The sequence below is a fragment of the Micromys minutus genome, assembly GCF_963924665.1.
Source record: "Micromys minutus genome assembly, chromosome: 6".
Lineage (NCBI taxonomy): Eukaryota > Metazoa > Chordata > Mammalia > Rodentia > Muridae > Micromys > Micromys minutus.
The window spans coordinates 50,387,530-50,405,210 of NC_137975.1; the positions used below are offsets into that span (position 1 = coordinate 50,387,530).

Sequence of the window (17,681 nt, forward strand, 5' to 3'; positions counted from 1 at the left end):
TCTCTTGTCTCCCACTAAGATCTTTCAAGGCATTGTGAGCCACATTCAGCTGAGCCCATTGTCACATGCAACATGATACAATATGGAGATGACCACTCAGATTGTAATTTCCAAATTTAAGTGTATTTTCTTTTCTCTTAAGGTTATCCATTTTCTTTTCTCTACACTAAATATAATGTTTCCAAATCCTTCATGATAGAACCAAGCTATGTGTCCCAAAAAAGCAGGTGTCTTTAGAAGGTGTGTACGTGTGTGTGTGTGTGTGTGCGCGCGCGCGCGTGTGCACTTGAGAGCACACACAGAAGTGGACAGTACAGGAAGGCACACTAACTCAGCAGGGTGAAATGTGGGGACTCTGGGGACTGTGGTGGTAAGGGACAGGTAGAAATGAGAGCTGCTGTTGAACTGGCAAGTCAGAGGGTTAAACTGGTATTACTTCAGTACTGAACGTTCATAGATGAAATCGTTTGTTCATTCACTTGTTCCTTTCTTCTTTTCTGCAGGGTCTTGCTCCTCTCCCCTCCCTCCTCCTCCCCTTTCCTCCTTTGTGGTGCTGAGGATAGAACCTCTGGCCTCATGCAGCCAGGCACGTGGTGCACCAGCCCTGACGGACTTCCTTACTAACATGTTACATGCATTCTTGTGTTTAAGAATTTTCTACCTACAAACTGTGGTTTAACATTGTTTTCTCATATTCTTGGAATCTTATTCAGTGTATTTATAAGATTGCAAACCAGAATTTATTTCCAGGTTTTGTTCTTTGACTTGCTTTGAAAAATAACTTTTAAAAAGAATTGTCTCATTTTTATAAAACCATGACCTTTTTGCTACATTTTACTTTCAGCATTTGATCTCTTTAAGAAAGTAGAATGAATTTTTTTCACATTAGCTCCCTCTCACTCCCAACAAGGGAAGTCATGATACATGCGCCCTTTGTTAGAGAATTATTTTATAATTGTTTTTTTCCGGAAGCAATTTATGAGTTCCTTTATAGCTAGCTGTAGTAAAGGACAAGTTTGTGTTGTGACTGTGCTGGCGTGTCATTTGTCTGTGTCCTTCTCTTTTACTTAGTCACCAGTTGTCCCTATGTGTGTGTATTTAAAAGCAGGTTCCGTTAAAAGTAAGGCCCGCCTCTTGCAACACAAACTTAGAGAAGTCAGAGCTGAGGGAAGTCTCTGGGTGCTGACTTATTGGGTAATGAAGCCTGTGGCAGCCAAAGAAATGGAAACATGTGTGACTTGGGTGGCTGCCCGGAGGGCGATGGGGGTTCCATTGCATTAGGAAGGGCACTGTGTGCAGCACCCGCTCTTTACTGTAGTTGTTGAGGTTTCTGTAAGGAGGACATGTTCGGATGTAGTTGAAGTCGGTGTTTGGCTGCAGTACTGTTAGACAGGCACGGGTTTACGGCTGCACCATGGGTTGTTGGAAGGAGCAAACTGATGGGGATGTGTTGGTCCTGATACCCAGTAATCAATGTGGGCCTCAGTCTTCGTGGTGGGAGGTTGGGGTTCTCACGTGTGTGAGCTGGAGGATGGGAAGTGTCTCAGTTACTGTTGTATTGCTGTGAAAAGACCATGACCGAGGCAGTGCTTATAAACGAAAGGATTTAATTGTGGGCTTGCTTTACTGCTTCAGAAGTTAGTCTGTTATCATGGTGAACAGCATGCCAGCACACAGGCAGAAGTAGCTAAGAGTTCTACATCCTGATCTGTAGGCTTCGGGGAGGGGGGCACAGGGCCTGGCTTAGGCTTTTGAAACCCCACAGAGTAGGTGTGGCTTTGTTGGGGAAGTATTTGGGTTCTGGAATCTGAACTCAGGTTGTTTGTTTATGTGGCAAGTATGGCCACTCACTGAGCTATCTCTCAGTCTGAATTTTAAAAAGATGTTAAATCCAATTTTGGGGATAGAATGTGGGTACTTAAGTATTCTAGGCAAGATTCTACCACTGAGCCATAGCCCCAGTGTGCTGTCATGTTCTCTAGAACAGTGAGCATCCTTCTGATTCCCCTAAGGGTAAAGGTCATTATGCTGTGCAGACATCATGGCACCTGAGGTCTAGCCAGCTTATTTCTAGGCTCTCAACTGTCTGTGTTCTTTGTTTGTTGGGGAGGCAGTTGCCATTTTTCTCACTCTGATTTGCAAAGTTCCTGTATTAGCCCATGGGTGGATATCCCATGGCTTACATGTGGCCCTTCTAAGTGTGAATCAGCTTCAGGATCGGGGTGTTTAGGAGCTGTTTATAGGAAGGCACTGTTTATAGAAGTCTCTGGGCACTGAGGTGCTCTTGTCTTTGTTTTTCTTGTGGCCCCTAAAGGCAGCCTGTGGGAAGATGGGAAAATGGAAATCCTGGTGTCTTAGGAAGACCAGTCTACAGAGGGCACTGAGATAATGTGCAGAGTTCATTCCGAGCAAGTTAGAGTTGGAGGCGCTGACACCCCTGTGGTGTTCCTGTGCCCGCACTGACTACAGATGTGCTCACATCTGGATGCCTGCCAAATCTTCTTCCTATAAATGGGTGTTTCCACACACAGTGAAGCTGAGGCCCAGGAGGCTTCTATTGGAGCCTTCTCATCCTTCTTACTGATTACAGCGTTTGCCATGGATGCTGTGGGCTCTAAACACTCAGCAGCCATATATTGCTCCCATTTCCCTTCGGAGAAGGCTGGAGCTGAGGCCCAGAGCTAAGTAAAGGGAAGAGGGATCAGAAGAGACCCAGGGGTCTTCTTTGCCAGGAGGTTTCCATGTCCACAAAGATAGGTGAACTTACTTTGTGTTGTGTCTGGCCACCAGCATGAGTTATGACAGACTGTGTGGCTTACCCAGCAGGTGCTTCTAGTCTTCAGTTCTAGAAGGCTGACATTCAGACACAAGCCGTGTGGGCTCTGAGGGCTCTCACTGTGGCTTGGTCTTATTTCTGTATCCTCTCATGTTGGTGTGGTTTGGTGTGAGGAGACAGGGACTCAGCATAACATCTAATCCCTCTGTTTAAAAGAATGGTTTGTTTTTAGTTACGTGTTTTAGGTTTGTGTCCAAGTGTATCTGTACAAGAACTCAGGTGTCCACAAGGCCAGAGGCGTCCCACCCCTTTGGACTAGGGTTAGAGTTGGCTGAGAGCTGCCTGTCTGTGTGGTGAGAACTGAAGCAGCGTCTCTGCAAGAACATACATGCTCTTAACCACTGAGCCATCCCTCAGCTCTTTGTTCTGTAGAAGACACTGCTGCTGTCATAAGTCTCATGGTTTCCTTCAACTCTACTTACTTTCCAAAGAACTCAACATAACTCATGACTCTATGTGGTTGAGGCTGGGTTAATTTTCTACCTGACTGTCATTGCTGTCCCCTTTTTACAGCTGGTATGCTGTATTTGTTAGTCCCCTGGCTTGCTTTGTAGCTAGGTTGGTCACATAACACTGAGAAAAACAAACAAGCAAACAAACAAACAAACCCTCTGTGAGTGCCCTCCCTGCAGGTGAAGAGGCAGGGTTGGACAGTAAGAACTCAGGACTCCTAGGAACTCTGAGGCAGCCTTGTCTTAAGGTCAGCATTTTAATGCCAGCTAAAAGGAAACTCCTTTGGGTTAGCTCCTTGTAGGCATGTTATTGGCACCCCAAGGCATCTCACTGGTAGGCTCTAGAAGGAAAGGCTGACAGGAACTAGGAGGTTGTCTGAAGACCTTGTCTCTGAGCCTCCCTACATTCCCACTTGTAGGGCCCACACCGTTGTCTCTGTTCAGAGGAGGCCCCCCATCTTGTTCACCTCAGATCTCTAGGGCTCGTCTCACAGCTGTGTTGAGGAGAGGAGCAGGAGAACAAGTAAACACTTGGGCAAGCGCTCTAGTTGTGGCCTTGCTGCTGGCTCTGGCTTTTCTTCCTACCTTGCTTTTGATGTTCTTCATAACAAAGTGGCAACTTGTTGTTCACAGAAACACCCATGAGGTAGCCTGGAGAGAGAGAAGTGGGAAAACAGACTTTAATTAGATGTATCTGAGTTGTGTAAATAGCTGCTCCCAAGGGTTTAGTTAGAGACAGCCGTCCTCCAAAGATGCAGACAGATCTGTCCCAGTCTCCACAGTGTAGAGACAGAATGTGGTCTGGTTGTATGGTATCTTTTTATGAAGCATTTTAAGACATCAGAAAAACACATAATTGCAACCATTGTTTCTCACATGCAAAATTCCTCTTGATAATTATGAAAAATGAACCTTTGAATGTTGAGTACATGTATGAAGGTAAAGAGCATTCTTCTGCAGGATGCACAGTATGGTTGAAATTCGGACTGTTTTGAAGTGGAAAGTGGTAGAATGTACCAGGTAGTGTTTTACCAGGAAGGGCACAGGCGGTAAAGGTGGCAAGTTTGGGATTAGGTTCCGGGCATTTCTTTAAGACTTTCTCCTGTACGTTTTTATTCATAACTTACTGAGTTGAAACTGTGTGCCACACCATAAGCAGAAGCCCTCAGTGACACCTGTGACGTCTGGAGGAGTGGTCTCATGAAGCTTTCATTAGCAGGGCCAGCCTGGCCAGAGGAATCTGGGTTGTTTTAGAAGGGCAGGGCTGGCCTCCTGCTGTGCTGTGTGGTCTGAAGGAGCCATGTGGGACCTGAGCTCTTGGAATCTAGGGTGGGTTTGATGGCAAGAACAGCTTCATGATGTTTATGGAGGAAGTAGAGGCTGAGTTTACTCAGGGAGGAGATGGAAGTGTGGCTTGTGTCTTGCTTTGTACCTTCCCCGGGTTCTGGTGATGTACTCGGGTCAAGCATCACTGAAGCTGTTTCTTGCTTTTCTGGGTGTCAGTGAGGCCCAGTCTCTCTTTTTTCTCCCCCAGATGTATTCCATACATTTTGACCTGATGCTGATGCTTTTGATAGGCAGGTTTCGGGGGGGATCAGATGTAGAGATGGATTTCTCAGGCGATGGCACCTGAGAGATCACTGACTCTGAACACTGTAGTTACTCAGCCTCCAGGGGAAAGGTAGAGCATGGCTGCTGGTTTCCTGCAGCCTTAAAACTGGGCGGCTTCTGTTGTCATGCTGTTATCAAAGTGCACTTCTCATTTAAATAGATTTCTAGTTATTGATCGTGATAATGGTGGTGTTAGTTACGGTGCCAGAATAACTCCAAATCAGGAGAAAATCAATTTGGAAAACTCGGGAGAGCAACTTGGTGTAAGTGGGGCAGTGTGGTGAGGTGAAATGTGAGCTCCGGGCTGACCATGGGCTTCCACTCTGTGGGCCTCAGTTTCCTCCTCTGTGTCAATGGGGAAGCAGCCCAGGACACTCTGCAAAGGTTCACTCATTAGGTTGTTTGAAGGTTGAGCCTCTTGCATGAATTCCTTTGGTCAGCTGAACCTAGTCACGAAGTCTCTGCGTTAGTACTCAGCTCTCAAAACCAGGGGTGCTTGAAGCTTTAGAAGTGAGTCCAGCTGGAAATTTCTTCTGGTCTGTAACTTCCTTCCACTCGGGAGTGACCGGGCCTCGGTCTGCCCTCCTTGGTCCATTCTCTGTGAGGTCCGTTCCTGGGAGTGATGTTGGAGGTGTATAACAGGAGTGCCAGGGACTTGAGGCAGCGGGATGGCTCCTGACTCCCTTCCCTCTCCTCTTGACTTTTGTGAAGACCGAGTGGTATGGCATAAATATTTACGCATTGCATTCATGTTCAGATGAAAGAATAAAAATAAATTGGTTAAAATTTGCATAACTTTAAATGTGGTAGACTTTGATGCTTGTGGACAGTGGTCCCCAGCTGGCTACTGCACCACTGCAGGTAGCAGAGATATCTTATCTGTGCATTTGACATTTAAGTTGCTAATGATGTGGGCTGTGATTTAATAATGGGTGCTGCTTACCTCTAAACCTCTGTGTAGTCCTCACAGGTGCTGATCGGGTACCCACCTGGGCATGTGACAATGGGGATGCTGGCACTAGTGAATGTTACAAGCCTCATAACTAAGTACTGACAAACCAGGAAGGAAGGCGTGAATTAAAACCTGAAATAGATGCCTCATGTTCCTCATTTGGGGCAAAGAGCACAGAGCAGGCTTCCCAACGCTAGTTACAGAGAGAGACACTGTTAGTGCTGTGTGTATGGCTGGGTACTATGCACACATGTATGTTACTAACTTGTTAGGCTGATTCCCAAGCGTCACTGGGCCTCTGTTTTCCCGAGTGAACAAAGATTACATTTATCCTCAGAGGTTGTGAGGCACACAGCACACTGGTGGAAATGCAGTTTGTCGGGCATGTCCCCAGACATTCGGATTCTGATTGTGTTGGACAGTCAGTCTCCTGTGGTGTTGCTGCTGTTGCTCTGTGGGCTTAGACAACTTCAGATCTCTGTGCTGAGCTTTCCTGCACACAGACAAACTCTAAACAAAGGGCATATTAGTTTGGTGTTTTTCTTCCACTTAAAGTATCATGGATATTTTCCCTTTCATTATTTTTCTAATGATATCTAATTTTATGCCATATTATAATCCATTGTTAGATATTTAAATATAATTTCTACTATTTTAATACTTTAGATCTTGCTGGAATCAATATTCTTGCTTAATTTAAAGCTTGTATTTAAGTGATACACATAGAAATGTGTGTGTGTGTGTGTGTGTGTGTGTGTGTGTGTGTGTGTGTGTGTGTGTGTCTATATATGTGAGTGAAGGTACTCACAGAAGCCAGAAGAGGGCGTTAGATCCTGTGAAGCTGGAGTTAAAGGCATTTTAGGCCTTTATAGGCCAGCTAAAATATGAATATTTTTATTTTCTTCTTCTCAGGTACTCTGTAAGAGCAGTATGTACCTTAACTTCTAAGCCATCTCTCCAGCCTCCTGAGGTCAATGTTCCTATCTGGATACTTCTGTCAACATCTGTCTTTTCTCTAGAACTGGGATTAATGACTTTTGCTACATATTGCCAACAATTCTTTAGAAAAAAGCTGTAGAATATATCTTCTCAAAAATAGCTTATAAGAGTAAATGCTTCTTAAATATAGGGGAGTAAGGGGGGAAAGTTTGCTTGTTTGCTTATTTTAACCTGTCTGGGATTAGGTGAAAGGGGCATCAGTACCACACATTTTGGAGAGGGTAAATACAAGTCAAGGAGAGACAGGGAACAACATGCAGGCTAATCTGTCCTTTGTCTCAGAGACCCTTCTAGGGTATAAACTTGAAGGAAAGCCATTATGCCGTAATATATACAGTATTGTATACATACTATAACATAGGTGACTGTGCAAAGAAGGGTGAACACTGACCACACTGCTACGTAGTCAAGGTCTCTTTGCTTCAGTGGAAGGTGGAGGAGTGAGATGATGAGGTGTTCATAGGAGCATGTTCTGGGTGATTTATTACTTATGTGTGTGTCTGTATGCATGTATGTGCCCACAGAGGCCAGAAGAAGGCATCAGATCCCCTAAAACACAGGTTATACATGTGGTGGCTGTGAGCCATCCAGTGTGGATGTTGGCATTGAACTTGGGTCCTCTGGAAGAGCAGTACCTGTTGTAAACTGCCAAGCCATCTCTCTACCACAAATACCTCTTCCTAAAACTGTTTCCAGTCTTATCTTTAGGAACTGCTATTTGGATTTATTGAAGTGTGGCCTGCTCTTTGCTGTCTTCGGCCCTCTCTAGCCCTGGGACACAGTGCTTGACTTTTCTAGGCAGACATCGAGGGAGGGCGGGTAGATGAGAAAAGAAACTAAAACCCAGTCAGAAGGCCTACTCAGGTGGGTCTGTAGGAGAGGGGTTCTGAGGAGCAGAGCCGAGCAGAGTGGAGTCGTCCTGGGCCTTTGTGGACTCTGAGGGGACAGCCCCATTGATGTCATCCTCTGCAGCCCTCCGTCCTAAGCCAGGCTGGTTGAGTTCACCTCCTCCTCCATCAAAATGTTTAACTCTCTAAGAACCGCCAGGCCATTGGCTTAGCCTTCCCTTTGTACAGATAGCTACATTTTGATTATTCACTAGTTTGTTTTCCAGTGATGGAGACCAAACCCAAGGCCTCATGTGCCCAACAAGGGCCTTCCATTGAGCTGTAGCCCCAGCAAACTGATGATTTTCAGCTGAGCTTCACCATGTAAACAAGTGAAGTTTATGTTGCTCCCTTTAAAACTGGATTTATTATTATGTGTGTGCATGACTGTGTGTTGGAGCGTGTCTGTGTGTGCACATGTTACAGAGCTCTTGTGGAGGTCAGACAACTATGGAGGTCAGGTAACACCTCTCAGGACGAGTTCTCTCCTTCTACTGTGGGTACTGGACATTGAGCTCAGGTGGCCAGCTAGGCTTATTTGGCAAGTGCTCTTACTTGCAGAGCCACCTCCCAGATCCTGTTCCCTTCTTCCTCCCCCTTTTCCTCCTCAGTCTTCTCTTAATCTGTGGAATCAAAGTGCCTACCTTGGAATGGAGTTGGATGCTACAGGTTTTCTTGCTGAGAGTCCTGAGCTCTTTTGCCGAGGTGGCAGAACTCTAGTGGACACAGCTGGGACAGACAGCGGGGCTGGGGCTAGCCTCTGGTCTGCCTGCAGTTTCTGCTCTCAGAGCCTTACTGCTGGGCCTCGCCTAGAGAGCCCTGGCCAGAGGTGGCCCTTCTTCCCGTGCAGTTCACTAGTGTTTCTGAGGAATCTTGGACAGAGGATGGATGGCTCTCTTCTATCTATTTTTTAAGAGTTTACCTGCCAGTCACCTTGTTGCAATTCAAATAATTTCCTTGTAGTGACAGTAGTGACAGTAAGTGCCAGTGCTTTCCTTAGGAGAGTTCAGCAGCTCCGAGTACAGCTTGTGCCTTTCACCACTGGGTGACGCTCTTAGACCAGAGTAGGTCTCAGCTGTACCAGTGAGACTCAGGGCCCTTGAACCTCAGGCTTCTTCAAAACACTTTCTGCAGGAGAAAGGAAAACTCTTCAATCGAAAGTGCACACTGGCCATCTCTTACACATGATAGGTATTATTTATCAGTCTGAAGCAATTTTTAAGGCCAGTGAGTATCAGGTAACAGGATAACTAACTAGGCAGCCTTTTAGTTGCTTGGAGGTTTGTTGAGATTAATGTGTTGCATATTAACGAGCTGCTAATTATTTCAGGGGAGCATTTATATGAGCTGATTATTCTAGTATTTATTTTGCACCTGACACAAATCTGTCTTATCCATTGGTGGCCAAAACCTCAGTGGTGGTAGCTTGCACATACTAATTGGTGTCACAGCACACCTTTGGCAGTCAGACAGTGTGAGGAACTTGTTTCTGTCCTTCCCTCCTCTTCAGTTTGGGAACTGAACTGAAGTCCTCAGGGCTGGCAACACATGCCTTTTTTTGCTGATCCACACTCCAGCCTAGTTCTATGTATGGACTTTCAGTGAGAATTTTATTGGACCATCTTAAGAGGAAGCAGAGCTGTTTGTTACTTGGGAAAATGAACATGGGTTTCCCTATTCAGATCTATAGCAAATAGAACTTGTCTAGATCTTGTGCCAAGCACTTGAGAGCAAATTAGAGAAGGACTTTGCTCACAGCTTGTGCTGACCTGCCCTCCTTGGTTCAGAGCTTCTTTGGTTGGCCAAAGGCCCACTGGCCAGGCTTGGCCTGAACGGTACCTGGTCATGTTCTGCTGAACAATTTGTGACTGGTATTTCTCAGGACAAGGAATGTGGAAGAGTCAGGTCTCTCCTTTTCTGATTTCATAAAGATGAGAAAAGTTGAGAATTAATTTTCAGATCCTGAGAGAAGTATTTACTGTGTCCCCATTGGGACAGAAAGAAGTGACACTGGCAGAGTCAGTGAAGTCACAACTGAGTGAGGTCAGTGACTCCAGGGCAGACTCTGACCCCTCGGTGTGTGCATCGTCCAGTTAGCACTTGTTGTGACAACCCTTGGTGTGACATACTGTCTGGGTTGTGGAATGCAGTGTGGAGTAAGACCAGAGGCACAGCAGGTCTCATGAGACTCAACCAAGGGCACACGTGGTTGACAGCCCCAGATTTCTAATAGATGGTGTCCTGGTGTGGCTGCTTGTGCTTTGTGTGACTTAGGTAAGAGGCATTGTACTTGAAGTGGGAAGTGGTGGTCAGGGAAGTGACCAGAGGTCTCTTTCTGCTGTGCTGGTAGAATCTGTCCTTGCAGGGACGCACCAGAGATGGTATGGAAAGTCAGCCCCTAGGGCAGAGGGCTGTCTAAGGGTTAAGTCCTTGGGAGCAGGAGAGCTCTGGGTCGGGTCTTACACAGCAGCTCAGACGAGAGTGCGCTATCCCATTAGCATTAAGGTAGGTCTTTGCAAGATGTATGGAGTTTTCTTTGTACTGGAGGATGGAATTATATGATGGAGATGCTTTGCTCCTGGGTTTTTGATCTAATTAAATGAGTTGGCATATTGGGTTTGTCTAAGACAAGGAAGGATGGTCAGGAGAGATGGAGCTCAGAGAGGAGCTGGTGGGATGAGAAAGGAAGAGAGAATGAGGCTCCTGGTGGTGGGGAGAGGATGCGTTTCAAATACATTGATGGACAAGAATCCAGGATTCTTGGTTCTTCGTGGAGGCTTGGAGAGGACTCTGCCCAAGACTAGTGGGCAATAAGGAATTAGAACACAGGATGGCTTCTACCAATGGAAGGCTGGTGAATGGTGCCACAGTGCACATCAGCTTTTGCCTGGGTCTGCGTGGGTGACTGTTGCTGCAGTGACAGCTAGTAGGGTGAGGTCTGGGTAGTGTCCAGTAGTACTGCTGTAAATAATGAGGTGGGCACTGAAGCCCACAGTTAGCATTTTAAAGTCCAAGCTAGAAAAGATGGTGATGGGTCTTAGGTGTACTTTAGAAATGGCTCATATTGCAGTGTGAAGGGAGAGTTTGCATTGTCTGCAGATGCAGTTGTGGGGATATGGTGTAAGGCTGTAGACATGTTTTGGGACACTGTTGTCACTGAGGGTTAATAAAAAGCTTTGATGCAGACTCCAAAGACTGTCTTTCAAATGCAGCAGATGGACAAAAGCTTCAGACTGGAGAATAGGTTGAGGAGAATATTACCTCTAGGGAAGCCAGAGGCCAACAAGTCCTGAGAAGGTTTCTTGCTACGATAGGGATGGGAGCTGTGCCATGTGCAGTGTTACTGTCTTTAGTGATGTTATTTCCTGTCTTTGGCTGCCTGTGGATCACTCTCCTCATGTGGACCTTGAGAGCCGTGAGCACAGGACCTTTTATCTGAAAAAACTCTGACTGGCCAAGGGTCACAACCAGCCCTTAGAGGACAACTGGGGAGGAGGTTGTGTCTTAGGGTTTCTATTGCATGAAACACCATGACCAAAAAGCAAGTTGGAGAGAAAAGGGTTTGCTTGGGTTACATTTCATACTGGTGTTTACTATTGAAGGGAGTCTGTACAGGAGCGCAAACAGGGTAGGAACCCCGAGGCTAGAGCTGATGTAGAAGTGGGTGCTGCTTACTGCCTTGCTTCCCCTAGCCTGCTTTCTTATAGAGCCCAGGACCAGCCCAGGGATGGCACCACCCACAATGGGCTGAACCCTCCCCCATTTACCACTAATTGAGAAAATGCCTTACAGCTGGATCTCATGGAGGCATTTCCTCAACTGAGGCTCCTTCCTCTCCTCTTCCTCTAGCTTGTGTTAAGTTAACACACAAAACCAGCTGGTACAGGATGTGTGCTAAGGCTTTTCTTCTTCGTGATATTTTCTCTAGAGTCCTCACACTCAGCTGTTTGCTGGCCTAATCCCTAATGGATCCCTGGGTTGATAACTCAGTCTGTCGTTAGGACCTCGGGTAGGACTGAACAGGTATTTGGCTCTGGCTCCTATGTGCTTCCATGTCTGCATGTGGGCTAGCTGTCTGGTCGCCTTGCTCAGCTCTTGTATCGATGTGCTAGTGTTTGCCAGGGCCAAAGAAGCCTTCTCCCACTGTCATACAGACCTTAGAGAATTAAATAGTATTAGAGCCTATTAGGGCTTTCTAAACTCTGCCCTTGGAGGATCTGAGTCACCTAGGCATTGTCTTGAATAGGCTGCCATGTGGGAAGTTTGTATGTATGTATGTATGTATGTATGTATGTATTTTGTGATTCTGCCCATGGAGCCAAAGGCTTCTGTAGACAAGCTCCCTGCCTTTAAGCCACACTGCAGCCCAACACTGGTATCTTTTTATTCTCCTTGTCTTCAGAGTTTTTCTAAAGTTGTCTGAATATACATCCACCTTCCTTTCTAAATTGGCTTATTAAATAATTGTCTTTTACTTTGACTTTGCTTATAGTTGGCCAACTTAAGACAGGGCTTGTTTTCAGCAGTGTTGGCTATTGCATGGCTAGAGTAGAGGGTATACAGTTGTATTCCCTGCTAGCCTCTATGGAAAGCAGCCTAAACTTTTGCTTCCTAATTGGCAGCATCTCGTTCTGAGGAGGCCCCAGTGTGATCTAGGGCACTGCACGGACACACTGTCTTACTGAGTCTCTGCTTCCACCAATCTCTTTCCATAGCCATGGTACAGACTTGAACGGCTTGGATAACTGGTAGTCTACGTTCACAGTAATATCAACACTCCATCCTACACATGAAAGCCTAGGGATCTTTCTGATATCAGCAGCAAGGAATGTAGACTTGTAAACTGTTATAGTGGCCAACAGCTCATTGCTTATCTGCTTATGCCCTTCGCATAGGGTTTCATTGAGCATTATACAGACAATGCCTCTGTGAGGATCTCCCTCATTTCTGTTTCAGTCTTTGGAGTTCCAATTAACTGGTGGCTAATTCATGTTCCACAAGATATGTGGGAGAAATAAATAAATTGCAAATGTGGATTGGGTATACTTGTTTTTCTGTAAGACTTTTGACATTTATTTCATTGGCCTGTGCCCAGGACGCATAGTTATATACAGAAGATTACCAAAAAGCCTAATGAGAGAGAAAGCTACTTAGTTGAAGAGGTTGGACAGAATCAAGGAGATTGGGGGAGTATTGATTTTTTAGGCCTTGGAAGGATGGGATCCATCTAGTGCCTGGCCTATCAGGGATTTTCATTCTCTGCTTTCTCACTTTCTGTCCCTTCTCTTTCACCCTTCTGTATCAAGGTTAGAAGAAAATGGACAGAAGCCATTGGTTGGGTTCATCCATAATAACTTTGTGTTTCTGTCAGACTTGTAGGATACAGACATCAACCACTTTCTAGACCTTCATTAACAGAGAGGTAGATGTTGAACTGGTGTGTTGGGGCATGGTCGGGCACTGCTGGCAGTAGGTGGGTTCCACAGGACTTCTCATGCTTAGAACAGCCCACAGATATTGGATTGTTGGCTCTGATTTCCAGTTAAGAAAGTTGAGATGTAGGGTAAGCCATTTAAACCAAACCACATAACTAGGCAAGGGCCTATCCAGGATCACTGGTCCTCAAGCCAGCTCTTTATCACTGTAAGCATACGTGGACAGACATGTTATGCATGATTTATGTAATATTCAGTGGAACCTTCCAGAAAGTGTATACAATAGACAGGCACTATGCTGGAGGCAGAATAAAAATGTTCCAAGATACAGTGAGGTATTAACATGTATCCATTTTATTCTGTTAAGGTTAGACATAGGATTACCATGTCTATATTTCTAATGAGATTTGAGGCCAAATTCTACTAGCATTGCAACAACAAAGTGATACTTAGTTGATAATCTCAACAGCAGTGATATATAAACTGTGTTCACTGAGGTGTGTTTATTTACCCACAGAGAAGGGCACACACCAGAAGTGCTATGACGAATCATCAGTGAGTACCTGTGCAACCAAAGCTGGTATTAGCACATGGAACATCATACCCCAGAATCCCCCACCCCTGCCTTATATCTTCCCTTAACCATCTACTCCTAAGATAACATCGTCTTAATATCAAGCAAGGGCTTGTTTGACTGTTAGGTACATAAATTAGACACCCAGGTGGGTTTTTGTACCAATGCCACCTGGTTGGCCCTGACACTGGTCTAGTTTATTGTGGCCATTGGTATATGCTCTGACTTCTGGGTATTTCTGGTTTCCCTTCATTGTGCCTTCATTTTTTTTCCCATCTTCTAAATATAAAGTATGCTCCTTGTTTAAAAATACATTTGGTGGAGGGAGGGGACTGAAAAAAATTGGATGAGAAAATGAGTTTGGATATTTTCCCAAGAAGGTCATTATGTGGCCATTGGACAGCAACATATTGGGAGCAAATCGGTTGAGATCTCATCGTTGTTTTAAATGGGCCACTGGGGAATCCTAGGCTCTCCTCTAACAGTAGTAGACCTTGGCAGAACATGAGAAAGTACCACTGCTGTGTTTATGCAGATAATCCCAGAGGGACGCCTTTTCCCAAGCCTCCTCATAGCAGATCTGTGTCCACACAGGGGTCTCCAAGCATTTGTCAAATGCCTTTGTGTATCAGACGATGGCTCCTGACCAAAGACTGAGATTTTAGGTTCCTCTCAAGACCAGGCTGTCCAAGACACTGGCAGATGAGGCCAGTTCCACTGGAGAGAGAATCTTGCCCTAACTCATTTTCCTGTCTGTCTGGGAATTCAGGGCCAGAGGGAAGAGATCCAAGAAATGCCTTCCAGTTTCCAGGCTGACCCGGGCTTGAGTTTGCCAGCCTGCCATCTTTAAGCATTTTGGATGTCTCAGAATTCCTAGCATTTGCCAGAATCTTCTAGAGCCAGTTTGAGGAATAGGTTCTCGGAAAGAATGTCTTGAAATACTTTTAGCATTCTGGGAGGAGTAGTTGCAGTTCGAAAGTTCAGTTGTTTGGGCTTTGACTGTATGCCTGCTGTGTGCCTGTGAGTGCTTCTGGTGTATGCACTGCCACTAAAAGGCAACTCTTTAAGACAGGATTCACGTCCTAATGCTTCCAGATAGAACTGGGTTTGTTTTGTTTAGGCAAATGAAAATTGGCATAATCTCCAAATTCTAATTTTCAACTGCAAAAGGTTAATCGTTTCCATTTTATTTGTTTTACGTACAGATGTGCAAACATGTACAAAGACCCAGAATAGCAGATAGTGACACTCAGCTTCCATAAATGTTCTCTTGGCCTCATGCAGAAAGTTTGCAGTGGGAATCGTTACTTAACCCAGAAAAACACCGTCTGGAGCCACCAGAATGTAGTGTGTGACCTCGATAATGTGATATGTAGACGTTTGACCTCCTGCCCATGTGTCTGTAGCTTTGGTGGTCTTAGAACCAGGGAACGCTGGGCTGGGGAAGCGTGCAGTAGTTAAAAATGCTCGTTGTTGAGCATGAGGACTGAGTGTGAACCTAGCACCCACAGAAAATGTTGGTGCACAGTGGAGTGCACAGGCAACCATAGCATTCAGGAGGCAGAGATGGGGCGGTGTGGTGGTGGCGGTGGTGTGGTTCCTGTGTGCTCATGAGAGAGCCTTTATCAAAACAAGGTGGAAGCTCCTGAGGAATGATCTCTGCCGTCCACATATAAATGTCACACACACACACAGCATGAACAGGTATACCCTCCTGTGCATCCACATGTACTTAGTTAATGTTACTAGTGAAGAAAACTGTATATTATTCATTTGAATTTATGGTTAGAAGAAAATACGGCCCAAAGAAGATAGCTACCTCTGATAGAATAGGGATTGTGTTGGCTACAGCTTGGCTCACAACACCTTCTGCTTAAGGACTCATATCCACAGCAGGCAGAGAGAAAGGGCGCCTGAGTAATAATAGCACATTGCTTTCAAATTATTTCATTTATTTTCAAAGACATTTGGGGAACTGAGATCTTCACTGGTTGTATTTATATTTATTTGAGCCAGCACTGATTTTTCTTGCTTTGACTTAATAATTTGATAAAAAAACAAAACAGCAGCAGCAACAATATTAAAAAAAAACTTACTTAGCAGCAACAACATAAAAAAACTTACTTTATGGTCCAGTTACTTGGTCACTAGTGTAAATATGATGAGAATATCTTCTGTTAATTTCAAGAAGAAATACCTTATGTAAGGATAATACCCTCCTTACTTCTAGACTTTTCTATCACATCTTTACTCTCAGCCTTCTCAGTTGCTTGGTAATCAGTGAAGGACCCACCCTACCTGGCCTTTCATCCCACGTTGAGCATTTCCAAAGGCCAAGGAAGTCACATGGCTCAGGGGCTCCCTCTTCTGGTAGCTAACCCCGACTTGGTTACTTCTTTTAAGTAATCTAAATAGAACCTCCATAGAATGGCTGAAAAGAGGGAAGAGATCCAGTCTTTGCAATAAAGGGATGAAGTGTCAATTTTGATGCATACTAAAAAGGGGAAGATGAGTCCATCCTTGTTGGAGGCCAGGGTTTAATTATAGTCACGAAGTCAGAAAAAGCACATCTGACTCAGCTTGGTGTAAGGACTGGTGGGTGGAAAAGGACCATCATGCCTGCTAGAAGCTATTCCCTTTTCCCAGCTCTTTTACTGTAGTTTGCAGGAGGTGCATTGCACACACCTTCTGCTTGGGCCACAGAAGGCTCCCAGCCTACTTGGGCTGTGGGGCTCTTGTGTCCACCCTCCAACTCCAAGACAGAGAAAATAAAGAGTATTTGCTCTGTGCTTAGATCAGAATTCTTGCAGGTTCACCCTACTTATTGCCCAAGGGCTTGTCTGGTGGGAGACCCCCACATGGGTGCATCTTGCCTGTTACTGTGGGGGAGAAAGAGAAATCCTAAACACCTATTCTGTTCCCCCAACTTGTGCCTGGCCTAAGCCGCCTCTCCCCTGGAGCTCACAGCTACCCTATTCTTTCCTGCCTGCCTCCTCCCTGAAACTTTGACCTTTGGAGTCCCTCCTGCAGTGGAAGATGTCATGGCTTAGGGTAGAGAAGCAGGTCCTTTTATGGAAGCAGGCAGCCTATTTTGTCCACTGATTAACCAGAGGGAATCTGCTCTGGGATCTAAGGCAGGTGGGGCTATAGAGCCGTACCTTGTGCATTTGAAACTTCAAGCAAACAGCAGGGCACATTTGCCAGGGAGCAGTAGTGCTGGAGTCAGGCCGGCTGTGATGGGCACCCTCACTCACTATGTGCAAGGTTGGTATTTTTCTTTTTGCTTAAGGTTGCAGGAGTTCTCAGTCTAAATATCAATATTAACAGTATCTTGGGAATGTGTAGGTTCTCTTTTGTGTTTTAGACATTTAATAGGTTTATTTTCATGTTAATTTTCAAAAATTTGTACAGCGTTTGCTGTAAAAAATAAAGGTGGGTGTTGCAGTTTGGCAAACCTAGGCTTGGAGATTAGTGGCTGGCAATTTGTTTTTAGTGCTATGGCACTAGTAATATGAGTACCAGCGGGGTATCTACATCTTGTTTCTCTGATGGTTGGTGTAGCGTCTGAGTCTTTTATTCCTGCGGTTGTTGCTGGAGTCAGATGAGACCCTGCATCTGCACGTGCTGTTTCTAAGGCACTGATAGTTGTTGGCTGTCACTTTGCCTAGATTTGGCTTCCATGCTTAATGTCCAACACAGATGGTGACAGTTTAGGGGTTCAGGGAGCCACCACTGATGACTCTGAAGTTGATTGTCGCTGCACACGTTTGCTTTTCTCCAGTGTTTACGTGGAGTCTGTGGGTAGATGTCCTGCTCTCTCTTCCCTCGGCCTCCACTTAGCCCCACTCCTCCCAGAACTGTGCTGGGGGGGCTCCATGGACAGAAGTGAAAGGTAGGAGCTGGCATTGAACTAAGAGCCTGTTCACGGAGAAACT

The 17,681-nt window shown here is 45.4% G+C and overlaps 1 protein-coding gene across 3 annotated transcripts in view; it reads left to right on the plus strand.

The window, feature by feature from the left end:
• The window catches only part of FAM107B (family with sequence similarity 107 member B), a gene marked incomplete at its 5' end in the record, with an annotated part of 189,799 nt that overhangs the window by 163,471 nt on the left and 8,647 nt on the right, over positions 1 to 17,681 (plus strand). Inside the window, one exon of one of the 3 annotated variants that reach the window (XM_080918072.1) lies at positions 16,948 to 17,010. The exons of the other annotated variants lie outside the window; for them this stretch is intronic. Coding sequence (XP_080774198.1) covers positions 16,983 to 17,010 — 28 coding nt within the window. Of the gene's footprint in view, positions 1 to 16,947; positions 17,011 to 17,681 lie in introns of those variants that run through there. 3 annotated transcript variants of the gene reach the window in all.